We start from the raw sequence: 26,854 nt of genomic DNA, 5'->3' as shown, positions 1-26,854 counted from the left end.
AGAGCCTTAGCCAGTATCCAGAATACCAAGGGCGACAGGTTCAGGCCGTCTCTGGCAAGGCATTGTGGTCGGTCAATCATGTCATCCCAGGCAGACAGATGATACTGGATCTCCTTAGAATGACACCAGAAGCTTAGCCAATTGTTGAAGTCAATAATTTTGTCCTTGTACTGTGGTATCATTCTGGGTGATGGCAGGATGCTACTCACGGCTAGGGTCATACCTGCCTGGGCTACAAGATCGGACAGCTCCTCCATGTCTTTTTTCATGTAGCCCAGGGAGGTACATCTCAGGTTATTCACACCAACATGGTCAATGACAGAGTCATATTTGTACTTATTGTGGAGTGACCTGAGTGCGTGTGTTATGTGGCGGATCCTGGAACCCGACAGGCAGCTGACAGTATCTTTCTCCTTGTTTAGCCTGGTGAGTGGATCAGTGTGCCTGACTATAGAGTCACCTATGACTAGAGTGTTAGGTATGTTGTTATGCTTTATGAGCTGTGGTTGAGTGGCACACTGAGTTTGTGGGCTACGTGTAATTTGGGTTGAGTTGGGGGGGTGGAGGTTGCTTGCGTTTCTGCTTTGGAAGTCCCTGTTGTTTGGGCAGATTTTTATTGAGAGCCTCTGCGAATGTAGTTGTGTGTTTTGTGTTTCTGTGAGTGTGTTTTGGTGGTGTAGGTTTTGAGGGACTATGTGATGACTGTGGTGTGGTGCAAGTGTTTACCCTCTCCTCTTGACTGTCTAGTCCAGTCTTGGGTGAAGAGAACTTTGCTTCCAGTTTGGCTATACAAGTGCATCTCTCACAGGTTGTAGTGTTGGGTGGTAGGAGGAGAGGGTTGTCTGTGTACATGAGGCAACTGCTGCATTGCCCCAAGATGCCCAGATTCATCAAGTAGACAGGAGAAAACACCGGGAGCTGACCCTTAGACATGCCTGGATATGTGCTTATTAAGTACTAAAAACTGTTTTCCCTAGACAAGTGAGGAAAGTTGAGCGCTGTAGTATTTGTAGCTTATTTAGCGCTTACAATGAGTTCTGAACAAGTGCTGAGCTCAAAGAAACAGATCTGATTACTAAAAAACTGGCTAGTTCTAAGGGAAAATTCGAAGAGCACACTTCATAGCACCGAGAATAGTTTAACCCTAGCAAAGCGGCGATGCATAAAGGTTTTTTTTTTTTTTTTTTAGATAAGCTACCTAGTGCTTAGCACTCCCAATGATAAGCTAGAAGGCTTCCCTCCAACACAGAAAGGCTTGGGGGCTCAGAAACTTACAAACAGTCCTGGATACAGCAAATCTGTATCTGGACTAGACTACTTACAGGAAAGGCAGGAAACAAGCTTAGAATTTTTTTTTGTAAAGTGGAAAGGAAGAAAGGAGGAGCAGAAGATAATTCAAGGTTAAGATACTAATTGGGTTGGCCTTCTCAAATGTTCTCCTTGTATTAGGTAGAATGAGGTAATGACATTAAATTGGGAGGAGTGTCCCAGATCAAATTTACAATAGGAGTGGGCAACTGCAAACCCACCAAGAAAGAAAAAAAAAATCAGAACAAACAAACCCAAACAGATGCTTAACAAATGTAGAAAATTTCCAGTTAATACCTCACACACAGTGAAACTAGCTAGAAAAGTATGCAGCAGACAATGAAATCTGCTCTCACGGGTGGAGCCTCAAGAAGGATCGGAGCAGACATGGCTATCGGCATCGAGAATGGAACAGAGGAGAAAGACAGCTCCATGCCGCAGGCCAAAGCGCCTGCCCCCCAATCCACAGATTGAGGAAGGACCGGTTCAGAGGGAACCAAAGACCAAAGGGCAAACTCAGAGCCGGAGTGAGATGCACTGTAGGCACCAAGGTGATGGGTTCCATGCCGGATGTCGGAGCAGAAGGCTTCGGAACTGAGATGGTCAAAGGAGTGTAAGGTGGAGTCCGTGGATAGGTCACCCAAGTCCTGCAAGTGAATGGGACTTAGAAAGAGTGGGGATCCCCCTGGCTAACAACAGCTGGTCCACAAGACACACAACTTAATGTTCCAACAGGCTCCTGGTGGATCTAGTGGATACTCTGGAAGTGGAGTCAGAACGTTCAATGAAAGGGCTATACACCTGGGCCAGAAAAGGATCTACGGAAGGGGAGTATCGGGTCCATGGTGCAAGGGCTGCCAGCACTGAAGTCTCTAGCTTCAAGACCGGAAGTAAAAGGGTCAAATCCAGCGAAGTTGGTACAGTGCACTCAGAGCTGAAATGGTCGGTTCCAAAATGGAAACTAATAAAATAGTCAAAAGTGTGCCCTGAGCCGAAGTGGCCACAGGTGCCGAAGTCGAAATAGGCATAGTAAGGTCTATGATTGGTGCTGGAGGCAGGACCAGTGCCGAAACTGGAGGCGGTATTAAAGGTTTTGAGATGCTCAGAGCCAAGGAAGATGGAGCCGTAGAGGCAGATTTATGCTCCAAAGATAACTTTGGGGCCTATGATTTCCCAAGCTTGCCCTGATCATCCGATGGTGAGGAGGGAACCAAGTGGGATCTCTTTTTGTCTTTAGTAGGAGGGGATGAGACCTCCATCGCAGATATGGCTTCTGAGAAGGGAGACTTGAGTAACCCTTTCAAAATTAGTTTATTTTTGTGCTCATTAAGAATGCTTTGGCTCAAACTCTGACAAACATCACACGGTGGCTGCACCGAAAGGTGGGGCACTCCTAAACAGTATACACAGTCACTGTGAGAATCACTATTAGGTAACTTGCCATTACTTGAAGCACAATGCTTAAAACCTGAAGTACCCTTCTTATCCAACATCTTGATAGAAAAGAAACCACAGGCCAACCATATAATCCAACTAGAACAAAGTCAAACACTGTTCAAAAAAGTCACAATTACAGTAATACAGTGGCATGTGAAGAGAAAGAAACACCTTACTAAAAGCCAAAGATAATAGGTTAAACAGGAAAGACAATACCAGCTATGGTATTGAAGAAATACCACAAGGGTAAGGGAGGAAAGGCCGTATCAACAATGGTACTTGAAGGATTACCAATGGTAACAACCGGTAGAGTAGAGAGGGAAAAGACAGAAGAAAAAACACTAGAAATACTATTCTCACAATAAAATATGAAGATATCAAAAATGTTCCACACAAATATCAAATAAAGTTCTACTTAGCTGAGAGCTCAGCTGAAACGCAGCTTTACTGCTATGCAGCAAATGAGATCTGAGGTAACAGGGAGAAGGACATTTTGGAAAGAGACTTAGCTTGAAAGTTTTTTGGCTGGCGCGAGCTTGGTAAAAAGACCAACTTGGTTCTGAGGGCTCGGAACTGAACCCATCAGTCATGAATGGAAAGAAGATTAACATCATCAGATTTAAAGTTTTGGAATGGCCCAGCCAGAGCACAAATATAAATCCAATAGAAAATCTGTGGGGTGACCTGAAGAGGGCTGTGCACAAGAGATGCCCTTGCAATCTGACAGATTTGGAGTGCTTTTGCAAGGAAGAGTGGGCAAATACTGTCAAGTCAAGATGTCCCATGCTGACAGACTCCTAGCCAAGAAGACTGAATGCTGTAATTAAATCAAAAGGTGCTTCAACGGAGTATTAGTTTAAGGGTGTGCACACTTATGCAACCAGCTTATTGTACGTTTTTTATTTTTTATATTTTTTCCCCTAACAGATTTGCTTTTCAGTTGAATTGTACAGGTTATAGGTCACATTAAAGGTGGGAAAAGTTTTGAAATGATCTACTGTGGTCTCATTATCAACAGTTATTTAACTCGGCTTTCAGTATGGTCAGCACAGATTGATCAACTATACAGCTGATCAATATTTGTATAAGACTGCTTAATTCTCACTTTCCCTGATATTGTGTGATCTAGAATTTGAAACATTCAATTAGCAGGAGTGCCCCCCCACCTTTTTTTATACAAAACATGTGCAGCTCACTGTTAACTTTTTTATATATTTTTTGTGTGTCAATGCTGACATTTGGGTTTTTAGATATTTTAAGTATACCCATATTATAGACACACACACACAGATATATATATATATATATATATATATATATATCTACACACACACACACACACACACACACACACACACACACACACACACACACACACACACACACGAGATACAGTCTGTATTACACATTCAAAAGAAGCTTTACCTTTGCTCCAGCATATTACATTGTAATCTATTTCACATACATCTAAATGTAAAATGGCACAGTGAATGAAAATGAATATCTAAAACATAACAGAAAATGAATAAAATAAAATGCTTGTGGGTAACTTCAACTCACCAACAGGAGCAACCTCAGACAAACCACACTCAATAGCTTGAAATGGTAGACTTAAGAAATCACTCCTACAATAGAAAAAGGAAAGCAACATGTCAGACTTCTGTGTTCATTTAGCAACACAATAGCTATATATAGCTACACACAACCAGACAGACTGTAAAAAGACTTGCTCTTGGTGTAAGTGACTTACTCTGGAAAGACGGTCTCAAAAAACTCCAGCTTTACTCCGTCACATATCGCCTACTCAGAGGTGATCTCTGCCTAACATACAAAGCTATGTGAAACCCAGAGCTGTTGGACATGCTCCACTTAAAGAAATCCCAGTCCCTCAGAGCTACACGCTCTAGGGACCTAAATCTTGTCACTTCAATAAACAGAACATGCTGGAGGGATAGATTTCTCTCCCAGAGACTTCCCATACTCTGGAACAAACTACCTATCTATATCAAACAAAGCTCCTCATTAGCACTCTTCAAGAAAAATCTTGATGATTGGTTAGGAAATAGGAAATTCACCCCGGGGATCACCTCTGTGGCTTTGTTCAACAGGAGCACAGGAAAATAATTTTCTTGGGTGGCGAAAGCCAGGATACCTTTTTGGCTAGGCTTATATAGGCCCCTGGGGCCAATAGCCTAGTACCTACCTAAGAAAAAAGCATTATCTATAAAAACCAGGCTAACACCTAACAAAGTCACTTACACACAAAGTCGTTTGGAACTGGACCCATAGTATTTTAACACTACTGAGTAACATGAGAAACAGACCTCATCATGTATGGACTATGCTTTCTTTTTATACCTGCTATAAAGTTATAACATCCTTGAATGTGAATCACACCATAAAGGCTGTGTTACCTTAATCAAAAAAGATAGACAACAATGCAAACACTACTAGCATGACCAAGTACTATCTAAGTGAAAGGACTGTGTTTAAAAAGCTGCTTTCATATAAGTACAGTATATGAATGTTTTTAAGAGATTGTGTAGCAAAAAAAAAAACTGTTGCACTCAAATGAAAAGCTTGCCTGAACTAGCTTTCAAACTATTACATTAATAAATGCAGTTTGGTAAGGCTCAACATTTTCTGCAAATTTAACAAGTCAATTAAAATATAAAAGGTTCACTGGTAAATACTAGACAATCTGCAGACTATTACATGCTTAGTTAATAACTAGCTAGTGACCAAATGTGAGAATCAGACCCTGTACTTTGCATTTGCGAGGTAAATACGTTAAGCATTATGCAAACCTCCAAGTTTCGGTTTAAACCTGAAAATAAAACCATATACCATGGTGTGTGTTTATATATATTTTTCTTTAAATTACTGGAATGACTGAATAAAGGACTCTTAAAAAAGCTAATTCTTACACACATTTCAAAAACCTTCCATTTCATCTTACATGCACAGTACTGCTAAATACACAAAAAGGTCATTAAGTAAGATGTCTGACTGACATCTCTAGAAATCAGTCTTGACAAGTTCCCTGCCCCCCCCCCCCCAAAAAAAAAAGCATCTTGGATGACTGGCTATGCAAAACAACTGCCCATACATACAGCATTTTGTCTTGTAGATCCATATCGCAGCTGTAAAGGATCTAAAGTTTACTCACAAGGATAAACAAACATATTATGTTTTGGTCTATGGGACTAATAAATAAATTTGTCTCTGAAAAAGGCACTTTTGTTAGACATACCACTCAACCACTGAGGACTCAAGTCTCTAAAAGACAAATCTGAATTTCAGACTTCATATTCTCTAGAAAATGCATGCTTATGTGAAAACCTGTTATTCTGGCAACTTTCCAAATCTATATCATCAGTATTTAAAAACTGTGCCTGATTATGGGCCTCGCCCTTTTAAATTTTTGGTTTTGTCGAGATTTCTTGCGTTATTTTCTAAAAGACCAGCCACAATGAAAGGTATAGATATATTTAATAATAAATAAAATAGGAAACATAATACTGAATATCTATTTGCAATAAACACCAGAGTTCCAGTTCACATGAAATATAAAAAAAATATCACAAATGGGAAGACTCAGACAGACACCTAGATGTTTGCTAAGGCATCTGGGGACTGTAAAACAATTCCAAATACTTTCACCCTTCTTGTAGAAACTAACCAGCCATTCTCTGGCACCCAAGGGAAGCAATTAGTTCACCACTAAGGATAATAAGAGCAGGATCCCAGACCAGACATTGCGTCTCCGCTGCACTCAGGCCAGTGAATTTTAACATATTTTTCTTAAGGTAAGATGGTCTGAGCATAACCCCTTCTCTTCCAGCATCCTCTGTTAACATATATACATTTCAACAGTAAACACAATACAGCCTTACATACATGTATGTTTCTTTTCTGTCCAGCAGGGCCTGCTGTTGATACATTTGTAATACAAGCAACTTTACAAATACATTTTTAACAGAAGCATCAGTACAAATCAGTCTGATATACAAATGACATAACATTCTTTACAAAACTCCAGCTAGCTATGCTAGCATATGCTACACATGCAATGCCCTACTTTCTCTGGTATAGCTGCCACTACCTCGCATTGTCACAACCACTATCAGTTCCAATTTTTATTGTACTTGTTACACAAAGGGAATTGTCTATGCAGCACTCTGTTAGTACTGTATTTTTATATAGGAAAAATAAAACGGGCTTTTAAAGAGCAAATACTTAAACACGTGCAGAGCATCAACAAAAAAGACCACAATAATGCTTTGGCTAAACATAATGTTGAGTTTCCTGGGCATTATTTTTGCTTTATGGCATAGATATCTCATGACCCAATCCTAGGAAAGGGGCTGAGGAGCTCTCCTTACAGGTTTGTGAACTTTACTGACAAATAAAAACTGATGCTGCAACAAGCCCAAGTGTAAATGACAACATTTTTATTAGCTGCTTGCTGAAACAGAAGTTAGGATTTTTCTGAATATCCTATACATTTGATTTTTTATTAATTTAGTTTTCATCAATGTGATTGCTTTAATGTTACATACACTCAACTTTAATTGCTTGGACCATATAACTGATGATGTATAGTATTTAACTGTAACATTTGTAGTGTCTTGCGATTCTGATGTAGTTTCTTTTGGAAATAAAAGTGCTTAATTAAATTGTTTTATTTTTTTATCTTGGTGGTTCGCCCTTCTTTCGGAGGTATATTCTTGCTCAGACTACCCAAGGCTGTAAGTTCTGTTGTGCTTATACATACCAATAAAGAAAAACTGTTTACTAAAACCCATGAAGAAGACATGCCACAAGTGGGTTATTTTGCCTGTAAGATGTGAAATCCCCCCCCCCCAAATTTCTAGTTCGCACTGTCTGAACAAGGACTATAAAATGTTGTGATACATAGCAACCAGCACTTTGCAACATTGATTTACAGTTAGAGCGGTTTGGTGTTGGTAGGTGTGCAGTAAAATAATTAGCTTTCTTTTTAATTTACAAAGGAAGGTAATTATATAAAACCCCTCCATGTTGACTGCCATTGTTGTACACAGTGGCAATTCAACGTAATGCTCCAAAGTACAAAAATACAAAGCTGTTATAGCAGCACTATGCAACTGCAACCATCTTACAAGTACTGAACTACATTACTAAAAGCCAAGTGGAAGAACACTCAATGATCCTGGGTGCTGCTCCTGAACTTCAACCACCTACTGGGGAAGCTGGTTAGGCTACCGACACTGCAGGTTATCATAGAAATAATCACTGCTCATCTGTTCTAGGTATGCCAGTGTGGCTGGAAAGCCAATCAATTAATTCAGTCTATACACCATCTTATAAATAACCTCCCTCTACAGCTTGTAGCCTGTCCCTAAACCTTGTGCAAAAGGGGTACAGGAAGATTTTTACTCTCCCTAGCATACGAGCTTGGGGCTCTGCCCTGAGCCTGCAAAGAAGACATGCCTCCTAGCCACAGTCAAGAAAGCAAAACAGTGGTTATTCTGTGAAAGTGAAACTGCTACGGTGTGAAATACACATAAGCCAACATGAACATAAACAGATGAAGTTGCTGAAGGACTGCTTGATAGACACATGGGAGTGGTGCACCAGTGAGAGCTCATTCATAATTGTGTAAATTTGCTTATGATACTGACAACATTGGCAAGCATGCAATAATGCAATTCATAGAGCAATGTGCCTAAAAATCTAATTTATATAAGAACTTCATAAGCTCAGCAAACTTTGTTGAAACAACATGGACATCACCATTTCGTGCAACTGTGATTACTGAATTTCTATGAATTTAATCACAAAGTTAAAGAAAAAAAGCTAAAAATACATGACACAAGTTAAAAGTGAAAGGGCAAACATACTCAGAACATTTTGTTATAGTAAGCATATGGCAAGGCAGTGTTTCCACAGTACTGGTAAGGGAAAATTCCATTACTTCTATTAGCAACTGCTACTTACTTGTCAATTTCAACAAATGCAGCTTGTAAGTTATCTTCTTACAGTATGCTGCCAACAGCATTGCTTCATGTTTGCCACTGCTACTGACACCTGGCAAGAACAATTTATTGAACTATTGTGCAAAGACATGACTGAATGCAATGAAGCACAACACCAAGAGTCTAGAAGGCCACATACTCGCACCATACCTCTCAACTATCCAGATTTTCACACAACGTCGGTGTGTATGGTCATATATTTGTGGTTTTCTGGCAAATCACTGATGACTGAAGTCAGTAAATACTGACATATTTGGGTTTCAGACTTCATATCCTTCAGAAAATTGCATGCCAACACAAAACCTTTTTATTCTATCTTTATCTTAAGCTTATAAGAGCAATATTTAAAAATCTGCCCCTATTTTGGGCCTTTGTCCCCATTATTTCTTTGTCCAGATTTCTTGTGCTAAGATGTTAATAGGTATGACTCACCCCACCATACCATACAGCATTAAACTCACATGTACCAATCAATTGTTTAAGGAGTGTAATGTACAGCTCAGCATAAAGAAAGAACACAGATGTCCACAGAATTAATACACTGATATAATGAAAACTGAACAGATTCACATACCAGTTTTGGATACAAGTAAGATGAGGTGGAGTACAGCTTCTGTTTAACTTGCTACAGTTATGCCTACTGTGTTACACACCTGGGGTCAACCATGTTACAGCAACAGGGAGCAAGACATAAGAGGAATTCACTCCAGAGGAGAACCATATCCTCTGTACGCTTAAGATCTATGGAAAATTCCCATTTGGAAGAGAGGATTCTAGACAGATAAAGCAAGCTATATAGGAAGAAAGCAGATGACATGTTGTCTAATGCCAGGAGCATAGCACAATAGAATGAAATTATTTAAAACTACAAATTAACTTTGATTTAAAAGTTTTATGTATATTTCATTAGAAAATGAAAATAGAAAAATAAGAATAACATAAGAAGGAAATACAAGATGCGAATACACAATGCATTGAATCAAAAATGTATTACTTAAAACTGTTCACTGGTCCATAATTGTTTCTTTAATAGTAACAAATGAATAGCTTTACTTTGTTTATGCCTGACTGGTTTCATTCTCTATTAGATTTAATAATATTTCTTGCATAAGAAGCAAGAAATACTAGATTGATAATTTCTAGATAATCTCATAGACATGTTACACTTGTGCATAACACAATGTTTATTAAAATATGCTTAGAATTTGATCTTATGATTATTTAATTGTTCATAAAAAGGTTATATGCTGAAAAAAAGCTTAATCAGAAATTAAGTAATATTACAAACACAATAGTATATGTTAAAAATATTTTAGATCTATAATTTTCATACTTTGTGTACATTCAACTTTAGATATTAAGTTACATATATAACTGAATATTGTTTCATTTATTTGAATTCTACAAATCTCCAATAAAAAAAAATTATACTAGAGCTCGAAGAGGGTAATTTTCACTTTTAACTTGGTAGATATGAAAGTTAATCTGATAGATTTTTTCATCTACTGGAAGTGTATATCACTTCATGTTTATTAGAGAACTTATCAAAATGTTTGATTAATTTATACCGTGTATCTATTCTTGAAATACTTATTTTTTCTTTCCTTCATTGGCTTGAACTTAGTTACATCTTGTTTTTCTTCCAAAAAATATAATTTGTTCACAGTGAACAAATTTAACAGAGATGTTACATATGCTTACATATTACAAGACACTACAAATACATTTTATATCACAAATATTACATAAAGTTAATTGACAGGAATGGATTTAACTATTCTGTCTTTAAATACTAATGGTTTGAATAACCCAAGGAAAAGATCAAACTTATTAAGATATATGAAATTAAATAAAGCACAGGTGGTGTTTCTTCAAGAAACTCATTTCAAAACAGAAGACACTTACATATGGAATCCTAATTAATATATAATATTAGCTTACTCTTCATACAAGAAAAAGACTAGGGGAGCATTAATCCTACGGGAAAAAAAATGCCACCATGCCTCAAATCCTTTATACATAATGTTAAATAATAATAAAAATGTTTTATAAAGTGTTTTATAATAACACCAATATCCGCTCTCGGTCAGTAGTAGCAACAGCACCGAATTTTACCGAAATTACTATCTAAAGGAATGAAATATGTTCCCAATGACAATATGAATATTGTAGATTATATAATTGATTTTAAAAAGTACTTGAGAAAACTTAATTTAGCCTTGTTTTTTGAAGGGAAAAATACTATTCAGCTGAATAAATTTAAGAAAAGAAGTACTTTTACACCCCCAATGAATCACACGTTAGCCACATTTGAGAAGGTTGTTATAGATGAGATATATTAATATGAGAATAAAAGGAAAAAATATTTAAAAATAAGTTTAATCTACAATTTAGTGAATTTAAACTTTTAAAACAAATTCAGGCCAACAAAAACATAAGAATAATGAAACCTGACAAAGGTGGGGGGGCAGTGATATATGATACTGTTGAATATGTAAATAAAATTAATAGTATTTTGTTCAATTCAGGAAATTATGAAGTGTCATCCATTAATGAAGTTACTATAGGGTACCATAAAATTGATTTATTTTTGGAAGAACTATTGTTAGATGAAAGGATTGATTCAGATATGTATAATTACTTGAAGGATGAAAATCCCATTATTAGTACTATAGTGGGTATACCTAAAGTACATAAAGACATAAATGATCCCCCCTTCCAGCCCATTATTTCCGGTAGCAGATCAAAAACCTTCACTTTTGGTAAAGTGATAGACAATTGGTTGAAATCCACCTACAACAAAATTAAGCATATAGTTAAAGATTCCTGGGATTTCTTGGGAAGGTTGGTTCCAACTTTAGTTACCAAGGATATGTTTTTGGTAACAGTTGACAAAGTAGATCTTTTTTCCAGCATACCCCAGGAAGAAGGGCTTAGTAGATTTAATAATAGTATAGAAAAATTTAGTGGACTAAAGTGGGATGAAATACGTATGGTTATGGAGTTTATGGAAACAGTCCTGTCCCACAATTATATTCTCTTTGAAGGAGAGTACTATAGGCAATGTAAAGGGGTAGCTATGGGGGCAGCATGTGCCCCCATTTTTGCTAACTTGTTTTTATTGGATTGGGAAACCGAATATATTTTCCAATCTGAATGGAATGACAATATATTGTGTTACCTAAGATTTTTGGATGATGTGTTTCTAATATGGAAGGGGGATGAGAATAGACTCAATGAGTTTAAAATGTACTTGAATACTAGGAGTGAATATCTGAAATTTACATTTAGTGCTGATCAGAGGTCCATATCTTATTTGGACACTCGTATTACAGTAGAGAATGGGAGATTCAAATCAAATATATACAGAAAGGACACGTTTAGTAATGCATATTTAGAATATTCTAGCTGCCATCCTAGTCATCAGAAAAGGAGCATAATTAAAGGTCAGTGCATAAGGGCAGCTAGAATGACATCTGATTTCTCTGATATGGTACTCGAAATGGACACTATAGGGAGTATGTTTAAGGCAAGGGGTTACCCCATGGGAATGATAGTGGATATAAAAGAGTATGTGAAAAAAGAATGGGGGAATAAATATAAACCCATATTGGGAACAGGGATAGACTATACACAGGAGATGAATGTGACAAATAAAGACATGGTCACTAATGAATTCACTAGGGCATGTATTTTGCAATATGCCCCCAGGTGGGAGATATTAAGAAAATAATTGAAAACAACTGGAATATATTGAAAACTGATGATAGTGTATATAAGAAGGTGGGGGGGGGGCCCAAGTTTGTATCTAAGAATGGATGCAATTTGAAAATGAGATTAGATAAGAAAACTATGGACAGTAATCACGGACACAATTCGATAGGTACCACAAAATGTGGGAGCTGTAACCAATGTGGGTATAATATTCGGGTACCCTATTGAATTCTGGAAGATAAAAATAAAACAGAGGTTAGATTCAGAAAAGGCAACTGCAGAACCTCTTAACTAGTTTATTTAGCTAAGTGTACCAAATGTCCTTGTTTTTACGTGGGGAAGACGGAGAGATGTCTTAGAAATAGAATCTACGATCATATTTACAAAATAAGAAAAAAGGATACCAACAATGCTTTATGGAGACATCTCAGTGGTAATACACATTGTGATTCCTTTAATTTTGGCATTTTAGAATGTATAAAAGCAAACCCTAGAGGGGAAAGTATGAAATATAAACTTGGGGAGGAAGAAACTAGGTGGCAAATTAAATGCCTCTACATTTCCTGGACTTAATGAAACAGTCTCCATCAAACCCATTCTGGAAAATAGAGGGTAGCTTAGAGAGTGGTGGAGATTTACAAATGTTTAGTTAAAGCAAGGCATGTATTTTATGGTGGCATGTGTATCATTATTTTTAATGTCAATGTCACACATATATTTGTTGGTATATTCATTTTTATGTGGTAAGCAATTGTTTTTTAACATGTGTGAAGTTTGAATGAATATTCTTTGTTCTTTTTTTCTTTCTTTCTTTTTTACATAGGTAAGGCAATGGATAAGGAAATTAAGCACTGAGCACTTTAAATTCTTGTATCTTATTATGTTTTAATTGGTTTATATAATTGATGAAATTAATTGATTTATGTATGTATATAAGAGGGTAGTGGTTAGGATGATTCAGTTCTGAGGAAGTCTACATAGAGTAGATGAAAGCGCTTAACTCTGATGTGTGTTTTGGATTCCAGCTTGTTTTATTTCCAATAAACGTATTTTGTTCAACAAGAAGTGTTCGGTGCTGTTGCTACTACTGACTGAGAGCGGATATTGGTGTTATTTTATATTGTTGACCGTTCCAGGTGCTGTTTATTTTTCGTGTTTTATAATAAGTTAGTACTATATGTGCTAAATGCTGGTATTGCTTATGACTGTAATCTGTTTGAAACTAGCATTTACTAAATGTTCAATGTGTATTATTATCTTGGATCTTTTCTCCCTGGGACTCCGCTGAAAATGGATATGTATTCCAGTCGGACTATCCCAGTCAACAAATGTAAAATAAAAATAAATATGAAGATAAAGAAGGACTTTTGTCAATTGTAACAGTAAAATATAATAATAAAGTTTGGGCATTGGCAAATGTAAACTGGTTCCCGGGTATTGGGGTTGGGGCAGTAAGAAAATATATAAATCTAATTACTAGACTATATAAGGGAAATCTGAAAGTAGGAGGAGACTTTAATTGCATTTTGGACAATTCAGAGATCTCTACAAGAAACTTCCGTATTAATAGCACAGGTAAGCCATTAAAAATGGTGTGAAAGCCTAAATCTAATTGACACATACAAACATAAAGAGAGTAACTCATCATTTTCTCATCAAGATCATAGATTTGGTACTCAAACAAGAATAGACAAAATATTCATATCTCAAGAATTAGACATAAAAATAAATTTCTCCTCAACTCCATGCCCTTTTTCAGATCATAACTCATTAATCCTTAAAATACATACAGATTATAAGAAGTTAGTCTTTACGTCAAAAATCCCAGCTCATATCATAAAATTAAAACAATTAAACCTTGGCTAGATTCAGAAATACAATTCTTCTTAGATTTAAACTACACTAATGAAACAAATATAATAAACTTATGGGATACCTTGAAAGCTTACTTGAATGGAAAAATCCTTTCATGGTAAAAAATAAAACAAAGGAATGGGAATCAGAATTGCATAACATCCAAAAACAAATCACAGAACTTAATATCAATGAATCTTTAAACCCACGAAAAAACAACAAAAAAAATTGAGGAATTAAATAAAAGATGTAATGAAATTCTAACTCATGAAAGTAATCTAGCATTAGAAAAACTAAAACTTAAACTCATACGCTGTATCTCCTACATGCACAATCTAGCAGTTAGAATTAAAAGACAACCTATTGAAAACAATACCACAAATATCATACATGAAGGGAAAACAAAAAGTATCAGATATAAGTGATATTTTGGATGCTTTTAAATATCACTTCACTAATCATTACAAAGATGACTCACATCATTCAAATCTATCAAATTTAGAGCTAAATTTAACAAAATTAAAAGTAATGCCAGAAAAATTAAAACTGGATATTCAAAAACAAATATCCCTAAAAGAAATTACTGAAAAAATCAAGGAAAGCAAAAATAATAAGGCACCAGGAATTTATGGCATAATTAATGAATTGTATAAGATATTTCCATCCTCAGTAATATCATTATTTCATAAAACTTTAAATAAAATACAATCACAAAACACAATACCATCCTCTTGGAGGTATTCCCTAATTGCACCTATCATAAAAGCAAATAAAACAAGATCCTTTACAATGCAACTCTTATAGGCCAATCTCATTACTCAACAATGACTATAAAATCTGTATGTCAATATTAGTAAGTATAATTAAAAAATCATTGATACATATCATAAATGAGGACCAAACTGGATTTATATATAACAGACATAATCATGATAATATACAGAGAATATTAACACTTGTAGATTTCTTAAACAGAGATAATCAGGAAACTCTAATAGCAGCATTAGAGACAGAAAAATCTTTCGATTCCCATAGATGGGAATATCTTTTTAAGGCTTTAGAATTATTTGAATTTCCACTCTTACACTAATAAAAAACATATATAATCTTGCTTATGTAAAATTTGGGCCTTTCACTTCAGAAGCCATTTAAATATCTAAAGGCACAAAACAGGGCTGTCTGTTGTCACCTATCCTATATGCACTGGCAATAGAATTATTTGCATCATCAATACGTAACAATACCAAAATAAGAGGTACTGATATATATGGTCAATTTAAATCAATAATTGTGTTATTTGCTGATGCTTTCCTACTCGCTCTATCCATTTCAGACAAATCTTTACAAGAACAAGATGAATTAGAAAGATTCTATCTTATCTCAGGACTCTGTTTTAATGAAACAAAGTCTAATTACATGTTCTTAAATAAAAAAAAGGATTTCCTTTTAAATACAAATCATATAATAGGTAAACAAGTTCCCACAATAAAATATTTAGGAATAATACTAAGTGAAAACATGGAATTAACATTAAACGTAAATTACAATAAATATTATAAAAATGCTAACAAAGTGGAATAAAATATATTTGAAATTTGAAGGCAGACTGCAAATTATAAAAATAATGTTACTTTCAAAAATGAATTGCATTCCACATGCTATTCCTATGATACCAAATAAAAAATTATTAAAAGGAGTGAATAAAATCCCTTCCCTGTTATCCCTAAAATCTTTGGGATACCAAAGACAAATAAATCTGTTGTCAACCCCCCGTTTCGACCCATAGTAGCTACTAGGGGTTCGAAAACGTAACCCTTAGCAGCTTGGGTAGACAAAAAGGTGGGTAAACTTATTGAGGGGATATAACACATTATTCGGGATTCGTGGCACTGCCTGCAACGGTTGTCTAAGTTTCGTAATATTAACAAGGATTCTGTTAGTTTTTTGACTACTGATGTCATTAATTTGTTTTCAGTCATTCCACATACTACTGGTATTGAAATGTTCCGAAATAGTATTCAAAATCTTTCTGACATGGAAGAAGGTACAGTGGAGGTTATGGTGGAATTTATGGAGATGGTATTAAAGAACAACTTCCTCATGTTTGAGGGAGAGTTATTCCATCAGGTTGCAGGAGTGGCGATGGGGGCTAAATGTGCTCCTCATCTTTGCCAATCTTGTCTTATATGACTGGGAGAAAACATTTATATTTGGCTCCAAGTACACTGCCCAAATATTATGTTACAACAGATTTCTTGATGACATATTGATTTTGTGGAAGGGGGATATGGAGGAAGCAAATGATTTTGTTGAATATCTCAACGAAACAACAGATTTCCTGCAGTTCACATTTAAGTGGGATAACAAAATTATCAATTATTTGGATATCAAATTTGTTGTGGAAGATGATATCTTGGAAAGTTCAATTTTCAGGAAAGAATCCTATTCTAACACTTTATTGCACTTCACCAGTAACCACCCATCTTTTCAGAAACGTAGTGTGGTCAAAGGTCAGATGGTGACAGTGTCAAGGTTGAAGAGTGGGGAAGTAGCTTTCAGGAATGAGATGTACAATTTGATAATGTCTTTGGATAGGGGTTATCCCCCTCAAGTTATTAATTAAACTAAAGAAAGAGGTGGTTAACAAGAGAAGGACTAGTTTTGTACCCATTTTATTAGCTGGGGAAGACTTCCAGTTTAGAAAAAAAGGAAAATTTTAATTCAAATGTCATGGTTTTGGAATTTAGTGAAAGGTCACCAGAAATAATTAATATATTAAAAAGAAGTTGGAATGTATTTCTGGAAGAGGATACCACTTCAGTAGTTGGAGCGAAACCTCAAATAACATACAGTAGTGGTAAAAATATAAAAAATATATTGGAGAGACAGATCGACAACAATAAAAAATTTTCATATATGTCTAAATGTGAAAGTTGCAAGAATTGTAAGTATATAAACAATGGGCCTTATGTCAGTATTAGTGGTTTTGGCATCTCTGTGAAATGTCCAGGGAAGTGTAATTGTAACACCAGGAGGGTGGTATATGTGGCTACTTGTCTTTCCTGTCCTGGTTTTTATATTGGAAAGACTTCCCGTTGATTATGGGACAGGATTAGTGAACATGTAAGAGCAATCAAAAATAAAGATCCCCATAATGCCCTGTATTCTCATTCCAGCAAGTGTGTTAATTTTAATACATTTTTATTTTTTATTATTGATAGAATGGCTGATAATGCATGTGTGGGGGGGTGATTGGGAACCAGTATTGGAAGCCCGTGAGTCAATGTGGCAATTACGGACCAACGCTACTGCCCCCCCAGGTTTGCATTATTTTATTTCAATAAAACCATTCTTAAAAATCAAACACAACAAAGTGTTTTAGTAATTAACTTTATATTTCATCTTGTTAAAATTGTTAAATTATGGCCAGGAAATAATATAGGTGTATTTTAAACAAGTATTAATATCATTTATACTTGTGTATATTTTTTGTAATGATCTTATGAATAAGGTTTTAAGTTTAATGTCAATTTTTGGGTTTCAAAACAATCTGCTGTGTAATTTAGGGGGGTTTCAAGTTTTTATTACTTAATTGGCATTTGCTGTAGATCATTTCATTGTGCATTTAAAATGGAGAATGTAATTGTTACGACTCTGAGGATGCCTATGGTTTTCATACCTTGGCAAAAGCGCTTAGTTGTTCATATGTTGAACATTGCTTGCATTTTTGGAGCATTTTGGAGCATTCTGGAATACTTTGGAGCATTAAACTTATTGTGGCTGGTACGGTTTCGGTGTTTCGTGCTTTTTTACAAAATCCTATTACATTTTCTCTGGTATCCAAAAAGAAATAGGATAGCTTACATCACATCACATTAGACCTTGGGAAATGGGTGGAATCAACTTTCCAGACATAGAGACATACATAAATGCTTCTATTTTCAGAATTATCATTAATTGGTTTGATAGCAATTATTCTTCAATTTGGAAAACTTGCGTACTATTATCTTCCTAAATGAAAACGAAACAACTAAAAATCTTATGTTAAATGAACACAATAAATGTTGGCATTTATTGTCAACATTATTTATTTCCAGTTTGATGACAGGGGAGGTCCACTGGGCTCAGGGAGCCCATTTTCAGTGGAGGCCCGGGGAGAAAAGCTCTGCATTACATAGTTTAGTTACATATACAATCATAGTAAAGAAGACACAATTACAATTTCATTTCATGCTAGAGAACAGGAATAAATTCTTTGGTTACATAGTATCTGAATATTTAGGATGCCAGTGGTAACTTAACTGAGGGGGACAATAAAGACTTCGAAGGAAAAGAGAGAAAAAAAGAAGGGATGAGTTATTTATAATACGTACAATTATGTTATTTAATAATATGTACATTTATGTTAGGTTAGCTTGGACTCAGTTAGTCAAGAGTTTAAGGGGTGGATTGATTATTAAGCTAGGTAGGGAGAGTGCAGTTGCATTTCCCGTTTGAGGAAAGGTAGGAATGTAGTTGAGTTTTAAAGTTTTCAGAGTTTTCACAAGTCCTTAGACAGGAAGGAAGAGAATTCCATTTTTTAGGTAAGGAAAAGGATAGAAGAAGCTGACCAGCAGTACGATTGGGTTTGCGGACAGTGATTATGTTTTGGTGAGTAGATCTTAGAGTTCTCTGAGGGGTGTAAGGTTGAAGGATGTTGGTTAGTGCTGGGCACTTAGGTTGAAAAAGATTCAATATAATATAGCAAAACCAACTAATTTAAACTACATAAATAACATCTATAATTTATTTAGAATATTCATATACTTCACCACATACATTAAGATATGGATGGATTTATTAATACTCTCTAGTTCTACAAAAAGCTTTTTTAATAAAATCCATAAAAATACTTTAACTGGGAGATGAAAAATTTTATCTGCTGGTAACACTGTATAAAGAATTAAAAAGTTTTAGACATTCAAGAAATCCAAAATACATTTAATATATCAAATGCAGACTGGTTGGTACTTAAAACCATATTATCATATGATAAAAACAAAACAAAGGAGTGTAAGCTGGCAGATATAAGAAATCCATATCAACAAGTCTCCGTAGTAGAAGCAATGTACAAAGCAAGGCAGTCTTCACCTCACCAAACAGATACAATTTCTAGTTTATTGGACAGATAAACAGATGTGGCAAGCGCTTTCACCCTGCCAAAACGTTGTATATTTTCAAAATGCCCTATATATACTTATTAACAATGACATCATATCCTGAGAAATAATTACATGACATGTAATTAATCAATATAAACTATTAACCATTGCAATCCTGTATATAAAAACAGGAGAATAACTCATTTAAGACATACTAAAAAATATAATAAAATCTCTTAATAGGTTCTTCATATTAAATAAAACTGCTTATATGAATACATGACAATCAATAGACATATAAAGTATATATATATATATATATATATATATATATATATACTAGTCCATATATTAAACCTTCAATTTTCTGCCTTTCAGCATGGGTCTCAGGGGAACTGCATCATTCACCCCAGGTTCCCTATCCGCTCTTAACCTAATAATCCATTTAGTCTCATTTTGTTCTGTATAATTCATAACATCACCTCCTCTAATTTTAGATGTGTTAACTTAAACTTGTGTTGTGCAGATGTTTCTAAAACATGTTTCCAGAGGGCGTTTTTATTTGATTTAATGCGAATATTATATTGATGTGCTCTAATTCTATCCTTAAGCCTTCTGTCCGTCTTGCCCACATAAAATGCTGGGCAAGACGTGCAGGAGGCTAAATAAACAATGTGTTCTGTATCACGTCACCATAACATAAAAGTTAAAACACTGTTGGCTGACAGGGTGTATAAAAGTTGTAGTACTATCTATCATATAACAAAAATTACAATTCCTACAAGGTTTGGTAGAAGCTGATAAAGAATTATGTACTTGCTTACTAGCTCTATCAGGGTAACAGAGAATTCTCTGAAGGTTCATACAATTCTTGTATATAAACTTGGGTGTGTCGCCCACTATATTACGAAATAGTGGGTCAACAGTCAGTATATCCCAATACTTAAAATAAATATTCCTAATCTCACTGACATCCTGTGTATAGTATATGGATACCTTAGTTCCATTCTGATACTCCAGTGTGCCAGCTGATATATTATTTCCATCACTCTCTACATCAGCTCTACTCATAAAATAAGGAGAAGCACAGTCTTTCTTAAGTGTTTCCACTCCTTCAAAACCCTCTCTAATTTTCTCTTGGCTATAAGCTCTATCAATTAATTGATGGTCGAGATTAGATAGTTCACTATGGAAACCTGTTTCCTTGGGATTAAGGCGGGAGACTCGCATAGCTTGTCCTCTCACTATATTTCAGAAGACGAACTTAGGATGGGTACTGGCTCTGTGCAGTAGTGAATTCCTATAATAGGACTTTCTAAAGACTCCCGTGTTCAATAGACCACCAGGGAGTCTTTCTACAAACACATCCAAAAATTAAACTGACGTCATTGATGCATTCATTGTAAATTTCATGTATGGTGTCAACAAATTTACTTGTTCTAAGAAACCCTGTAATTCATTTTCACTAGCTACCCATACCAAAAAAAGGTCGTCCACAAAACGTACATAGAATCTAACAAACTTTTTAAAACTGTTAAGTTCAAATAGGCTATGCCTTTCCCAATCAGCCATTACTAAGCTGGCGTAGCTATGGGCACACAAAGTGCCCATAGCTACGCCATCTTTTTGTATATAAATTTTTTGATTGAAATTGAAGATATTATTCGTCAACACAATATCCAACAATCTGCATAAAGCATCTATAGAAGATCCAAGGAAGCTGGAATTCATTTCCAGACATCTACGTACACATTCAATACCCTCACTATTCGGAATCATGGTAAATAAAGATTGAACATCTAATGTAACTAACCAGTAAGGCAAGTCTATAGGCAAAGCTGTGATCTTTTCATATAGCATCAAGAGGAATTGTTTAGTACCCCTCAAAATATATCCATAGGTGTTAACTACTGGTCTAAAACAAGACTCTAAATACAAGGATATGGGTTCTGTGGCCCAACCTCATCCAGCCACAATATGTCTCATAGATGGGTGGATCGGATGTTTGTGAATTTTTGGGCATACCTGTATGCTTGGAATCAATGGATGGTTAACTTGAAAAAAATGATTTTGTTGTTCACTAATCATTCCACTATCTAATAAATCTATCAGAGATATCGATATCTCATTAGTACACCTTTCTACCTGACTATGCACTATCTGACAACAAACTGTGAATCATTCAACATGCTCTCCATACTTTCAACATAATTATGTCTATTCATCACAACAACTGGGCATCCCTTGTCTGCTGGTCTAATAATAATATTGGTATCACACCTAAGTGTCCTTAGGGCTGTTCTTAGTCTAGGATTTAAATTACCGTACCATTTCTTATCTCTATTATCATTATTATATTTATCTAGATCTTCAACTAATTTAGAAAAAGCATCAATTAAAGGATACCAATTAGGTACATAAATACTTGGTCTTTTCAAGTTAAAGCTTTCATTAGTTTGTATAAAGTTACCATAATCAAGTTTTAGCTGTATATTATGAGTAAAGAGTTTAACATCCATGACAGAGTCAGTTATTTCACTTTTAGTATGCTCAAAATCTAAATAGAATAATCATTAATTCTTCCTAGAAGATTTGCCCTAAACTTATAAGTCTTATGTTTGAAGATGCACATAACTATAACTGGACAAATCTGATTTCAAAAATATACAAAATTTTAACAAACTATAAAACCAACCCTAATTTAAAATTTTGGAACTTCATAACTAGAGGATAAACTAATCCATCAATTGTAAGTAAATCTAATCTCTTGTACTCTATTAAATCAACATTTAATTTACAAGTGTGGAAAATATATACTTGGAAATTTATACACAGGGCATTTATCACACCTGACAAATTAGCTAAATTCAAAACGCTTGAAAATACCATTTGTTGGAGATGCTTACTAATATGTAAAGCAGGCTGGATACATGTTTTTTATGAATGTATTAATATTAAACATTTTTGGGAAGAAATCACTAATCTTCTTCAAGCTATCTTTACAGACACTTGTTTTAACCAAATCTCTAATCCTTCTGAATGTTAATGACAATACAGAAATGAATTGTATCTACTTTGGTCCATATTAGCAGTGGCAAGAAAATGTGCAACAAGAAAATGGAAGTTAACACAAGAACTTACTTTGGAAGAATTTTCGAGATTGTTGGAAGAAACTGCGTTACTAGAAATCACGGTTAAAGAACTGAGAATTATCCCTAAAACACTGACTAACAATCCTTGGAAAAAATCCTTGCTCTTACCGAGACACTAAAATTGGACTCATAACTTATTTATTTTTTTGGTTGTACATTATATTTTTTTTATTTTCTTCTCCTATCTTTACATTATTACTTGTTCAAGCCAATTGTACAAAGTGTATATAAAGTGTTATAACATTTGATTATACAGTTGACAGTTGACTTTAATACTAATTATTATTACATATGAAAATAAAAAAAGATTTTACAAAAAAGAATGAGACTTATTTAAGTGAGAGTCCTTCCACTGTGCAAAGTCTGATACCTGATGAAGAGTATCTGATATGCCTATGTGAAGATGATTATGATACAGAGGATGATGTATAGATACTATTCACGGTAGTTTGGTATGCCCATATCATATTCATACAGGTTTTGCCACAAATCACAGTACAGCCATGTGGCATTTTGTACAGCCTGACAGTTATTTGTTGGTAGAAGGCATTGTTACACACCTCTTTCAAATGTCTTTCCATCGTACTTCACGACTGACAATGCAATGGAAATATAACATGGTACATAAGGACTTCCTTCCTTTTCATCTGTACTAATACATGCACAGAGCCTTACTGAGTAATGAGACATACTGTATTAAAAGACTTTTCATTTGTTCACAGGTACAGTCCAAAAGAAACAATAATAGGCTGTGATATATCACAGTAGGCTGATACAAACAGCCACATGGCTGTCAACTAAGACACCATTACTATTACACTCATGACAGTTTGACAGGGGCACAGAGACAAGTGCACTAGCAGGACCCCACTCTCCAGCATACTGGTAACTCCAGAATGGGCAAGGCAGAGTGACAGCTGGTGCACAATGGGCATTTGCCACTACCAGAAGGTGCTGAATCTACTAGACGCTCCACACCTTTGTCAGAAGCATACATGGAACATCTGGAGGAGAACATGACAATATCAGAAGGTTGGAATCCCCCTTCATACATGTTATCCACAGGTGTGCCACATGAAGACATTGATCACAAATAGCTCACAAGACTTGCATGGCATTGTCTACACAACAAATGTGTTGACACATTACTCAAGCCTAAGCTACTACCACAGATTCAAGCAAAGATAATTAGAATGCTGCAAGGAATATGTGAGGAAATACAGAATTACGTGGGACTGGTGGAGGCAAGAGACGCCATGAGGATCATCATACAAAGCATGTTACTTCGTAGAGCATCCATGTCAGCTTCTATCCACACACTGAGAATTTACCATACCGACATGACTGACGCACAGGTGAGCATAGCACAGCTCAGGTCCACATGCATGCAGGCTTTGTTCTATATGCACTACAGATAGCTCGGGCAGGCCCAGCATCCATGAATGTGGATTCCTCCAGTCAGTCACAGCCAGGTATCGCTAAACGTCTATATGATATGCAAGGACCTCTGAGTCAGGATCACAGTCTCGTAATACTGGCCACTAGCTTGCAGGTCTCTCATGGCAGCGCTTGCTCCCACATCTTTGGACCCTCTCCAATACTATCATTAACAGGACAATGTGTGCGACCAGCACATTCAATTTCACAGATTCAGAATCATAGTCAACCCCCACCCCTGACAGTGGCAGCAACAGCTTCAAAGAAAAATTTTCTCAAAGTTAAAGAAAATCTAATGCCAGACATAGCCTCAAAGTAATAGAAAAATTGTACTAAACTAAGAGGAGAGAAAAAATGTACAATACCTAGAAGGAGCTGAAACAGAAGAGGGGGTGAAGGAAATGCCTTCCTGTCAGCAGAAACAGAAAAGGAAGATGCAAAGAGTTTACTTATGAAAAAAGCTGTTTGCAATAGCACTCCTTCAGTAGGCGATCAGCACATTGTTATTAAGCCTACATCTCTATTGTACTATACCTTAGCTTTACAGCCCACCCTATCCCACCCATGGACAGGCCTTGCCTTTGTCTAATGACCACTGTGCAAACAGCACATTTGTGAATGATGGGTGCAGGAATGTCTGGTTCACATTCTGAGTCAAACATGCATTATATAACAAAGTCTACAGATTACACTGCATGCAACAAGTTTCATCTTTGTGACTTAACACTGTGATATAGTGATTTCCTTGGCTGTTCATCAGACCTTGCTATTTAACTGTGTTGCCATGTACCATGCATGAACCTGTCTGAGGGGGTGCCATGCTGCTGCCATCAGTTGGCCACCATTAATACTGTCACTTGTACAAGGATCAACTGATGCAAAAAAGCAGGAGCAACATGACCTCTAGGTGTTTCAGCTGGTGCTGGTTGTGGCAATAGCACACCAGATTGATACAAGATCACATTGTGTAGCATAACACCAGATTGATACAAGATCACATTGTGTAGCATACGGTAAATATTTTACACACAATAGCAGAGTCATAATGAACAACCCCCTTGCCCACCACTACCAAGCCTCATCCAGACAGCAGAAATAGACTAAGCAAGCTGAACACTCACTCAGGGACTAGCCATATCTGGGACAAGGCATTGTTATAGTGTGCTTCTGCAACTCTTACTGGATTACGGAAATGCCATTAGCCAAGATCAAGTGAGTAGCTTGCTTAACCTGAAAAACATAAGAGGTAGAAGGCACAAGAAAACGGGCTGGTTATTCAATAAACTTTTATGAGGCCATATAAAAGTATCTATGGGGTAACTCCCTGACTTAACGTACACATAACAACATGGTGTCCACGCAGAGTGCTATCATGCAGGAAGTGGTGGTACAGTAAATCTGTGTGACATATGTGGGAACCACAGGTACCGACAGGATGCATACCTGATATGTTGGTGACACAGTTCCATGCACACACACTACCTTGCTTGAGAATTGAAGTGGTAACCTTTCCTGTCATAGTACCTCTCTTCTCCCACAAAACAGGTCAAGATGAGTGCAATTTTTCATACCAAGCACCTCAGTGGAAGTGTGTGAGATCACAGAAGGCATAAATGTTAGTGGCTTAATCCTGTGGTAACACTATGAAATAGTTAATGGACATAAAACATGTGACAGAATCATATTGAGGAACTTCTATTAGTATCATCAAGGCAGAAGCCTGAGATATTCATCAATTACAAAGTAACTGGAAATAGTTGTGCTTACTTCTTTTACAACTTGTGAGCAACATGTGATTCTGAATCTCAAAAGGCATCTTCCCAATAAACAAATTCTCTCATATCTCCTCCCAGCTTTTCCCCTATACCCTCCCATATTATTCAAGCCACAAATTGGCCTCCTCACATCCTATGAAACCACACTTGACACCAATACCATCACCTAAGGATAAAAAACACTTCCCATGGTACTCACTCGTCATTACCTAGCTACTCAAATGTGGAGACATACATCCTACCCAGGCCTATTCTCTAATCCTAACGACAAGAGTAACCCCAAATATTTAAAACACTGAACCTTAGAAGTATATGTAATAAAATAGCCCCATTGCATGCCTGGATTGATCAAAATAAACTTGTGGTCATTGGCTGACTGGGGTTGCCAGGACTACGCCTTGGAATAAGCACCTCATTGGTTCTTTCAAGCCTTTTTTAAAGTTGTTTCAGGTTTCAACTTTGTTACTTAAGAAGTTAACTTGTGACTGTTTCTGCCATTTCACACCGAGCTAATCAAGGAAGGGCTCTGAGCTAATGAATCTGAGATATATAACATTAAGTATCCTGTCTTTTGCTTATTTCCGAGTTATTTACAGCACTTTTATTTTACTCACTGTGTGTGAAGTATTAAGTAGAATTTTCTACAATTGTTAAGCATCTGGTTGGGTTTGTTTGTTCTGATTTTTGTTTCCCACCCTCCGTCACTGTTGGTATCCTGTTTTTATACCTGGTGGCTCTGCAGTTGCCCACCCCTACTGTAAATTTGATCTGGGACACTCCTCCCAGTCTAGTGTCATTACCTCATTCTACCTATTCCAGGGAGAACATTTGAGAAGGCCAACCCAGTTAGCTTTTGCTCCTCCTTTCCCCTTTACAAAAAAAAAAATTCTAAGCTTGTTTCATGCCTTTCCTATAAGATGTCTAGTCCAGATACAGATTTGCTGTATCCAGGACTGGTTGTAAGCTTCTGAGCCCCCAAGCCTTTCTGTGTTGGAGGGAAGCTTTCTAGCTTAAAT

General features: G+C 36.1%; 1 protein-coding gene across 3 annotated transcripts in view; it reads right to left on the bottom strand.

Annotated features, from left to right (window-relative positions):
• The window catches only part of TDRKH (tudor and KH domain containing), a 1,796,665-nt gene that overhangs the window by 756,568 nt on the left and 1,013,243 nt on the right, over nucleotides 1-26,854 (bottom strand). For all 3 annotated transcript variants that reach the window (XM_044079937.1, XM_044079939.1, XM_044079938.1), the window contains exon 9: nucleotides 4,306-4,370. In XM_044079937.1, the coding sequence (XP_043935872.1) occupies nucleotides 4,306-4,370 (65 nt within the window). The remainder of the gene's footprint in view (nucleotides 1-4,305; nucleotides 4,371-26,854) is intronic.

Source organism: Protopterus annectens, chromosome 8.part0 (assembly GCF_019279795.1).
Source record: "Protopterus annectens isolate FY-2018-M chromosome 8.part0, PAN1.0, whole genome shotgun sequence".
Classification (NCBI taxonomy): domain Eukaryota; kingdom Metazoa; phylum Chordata; order Ceratodontiformes; family Protopteridae; genus Protopterus; species Protopterus annectens.
The sequence above is the reverse complement of the archived record's forward strand: the minus strand, read 5'-3'. Positions and strand labels throughout refer to the sequence as shown.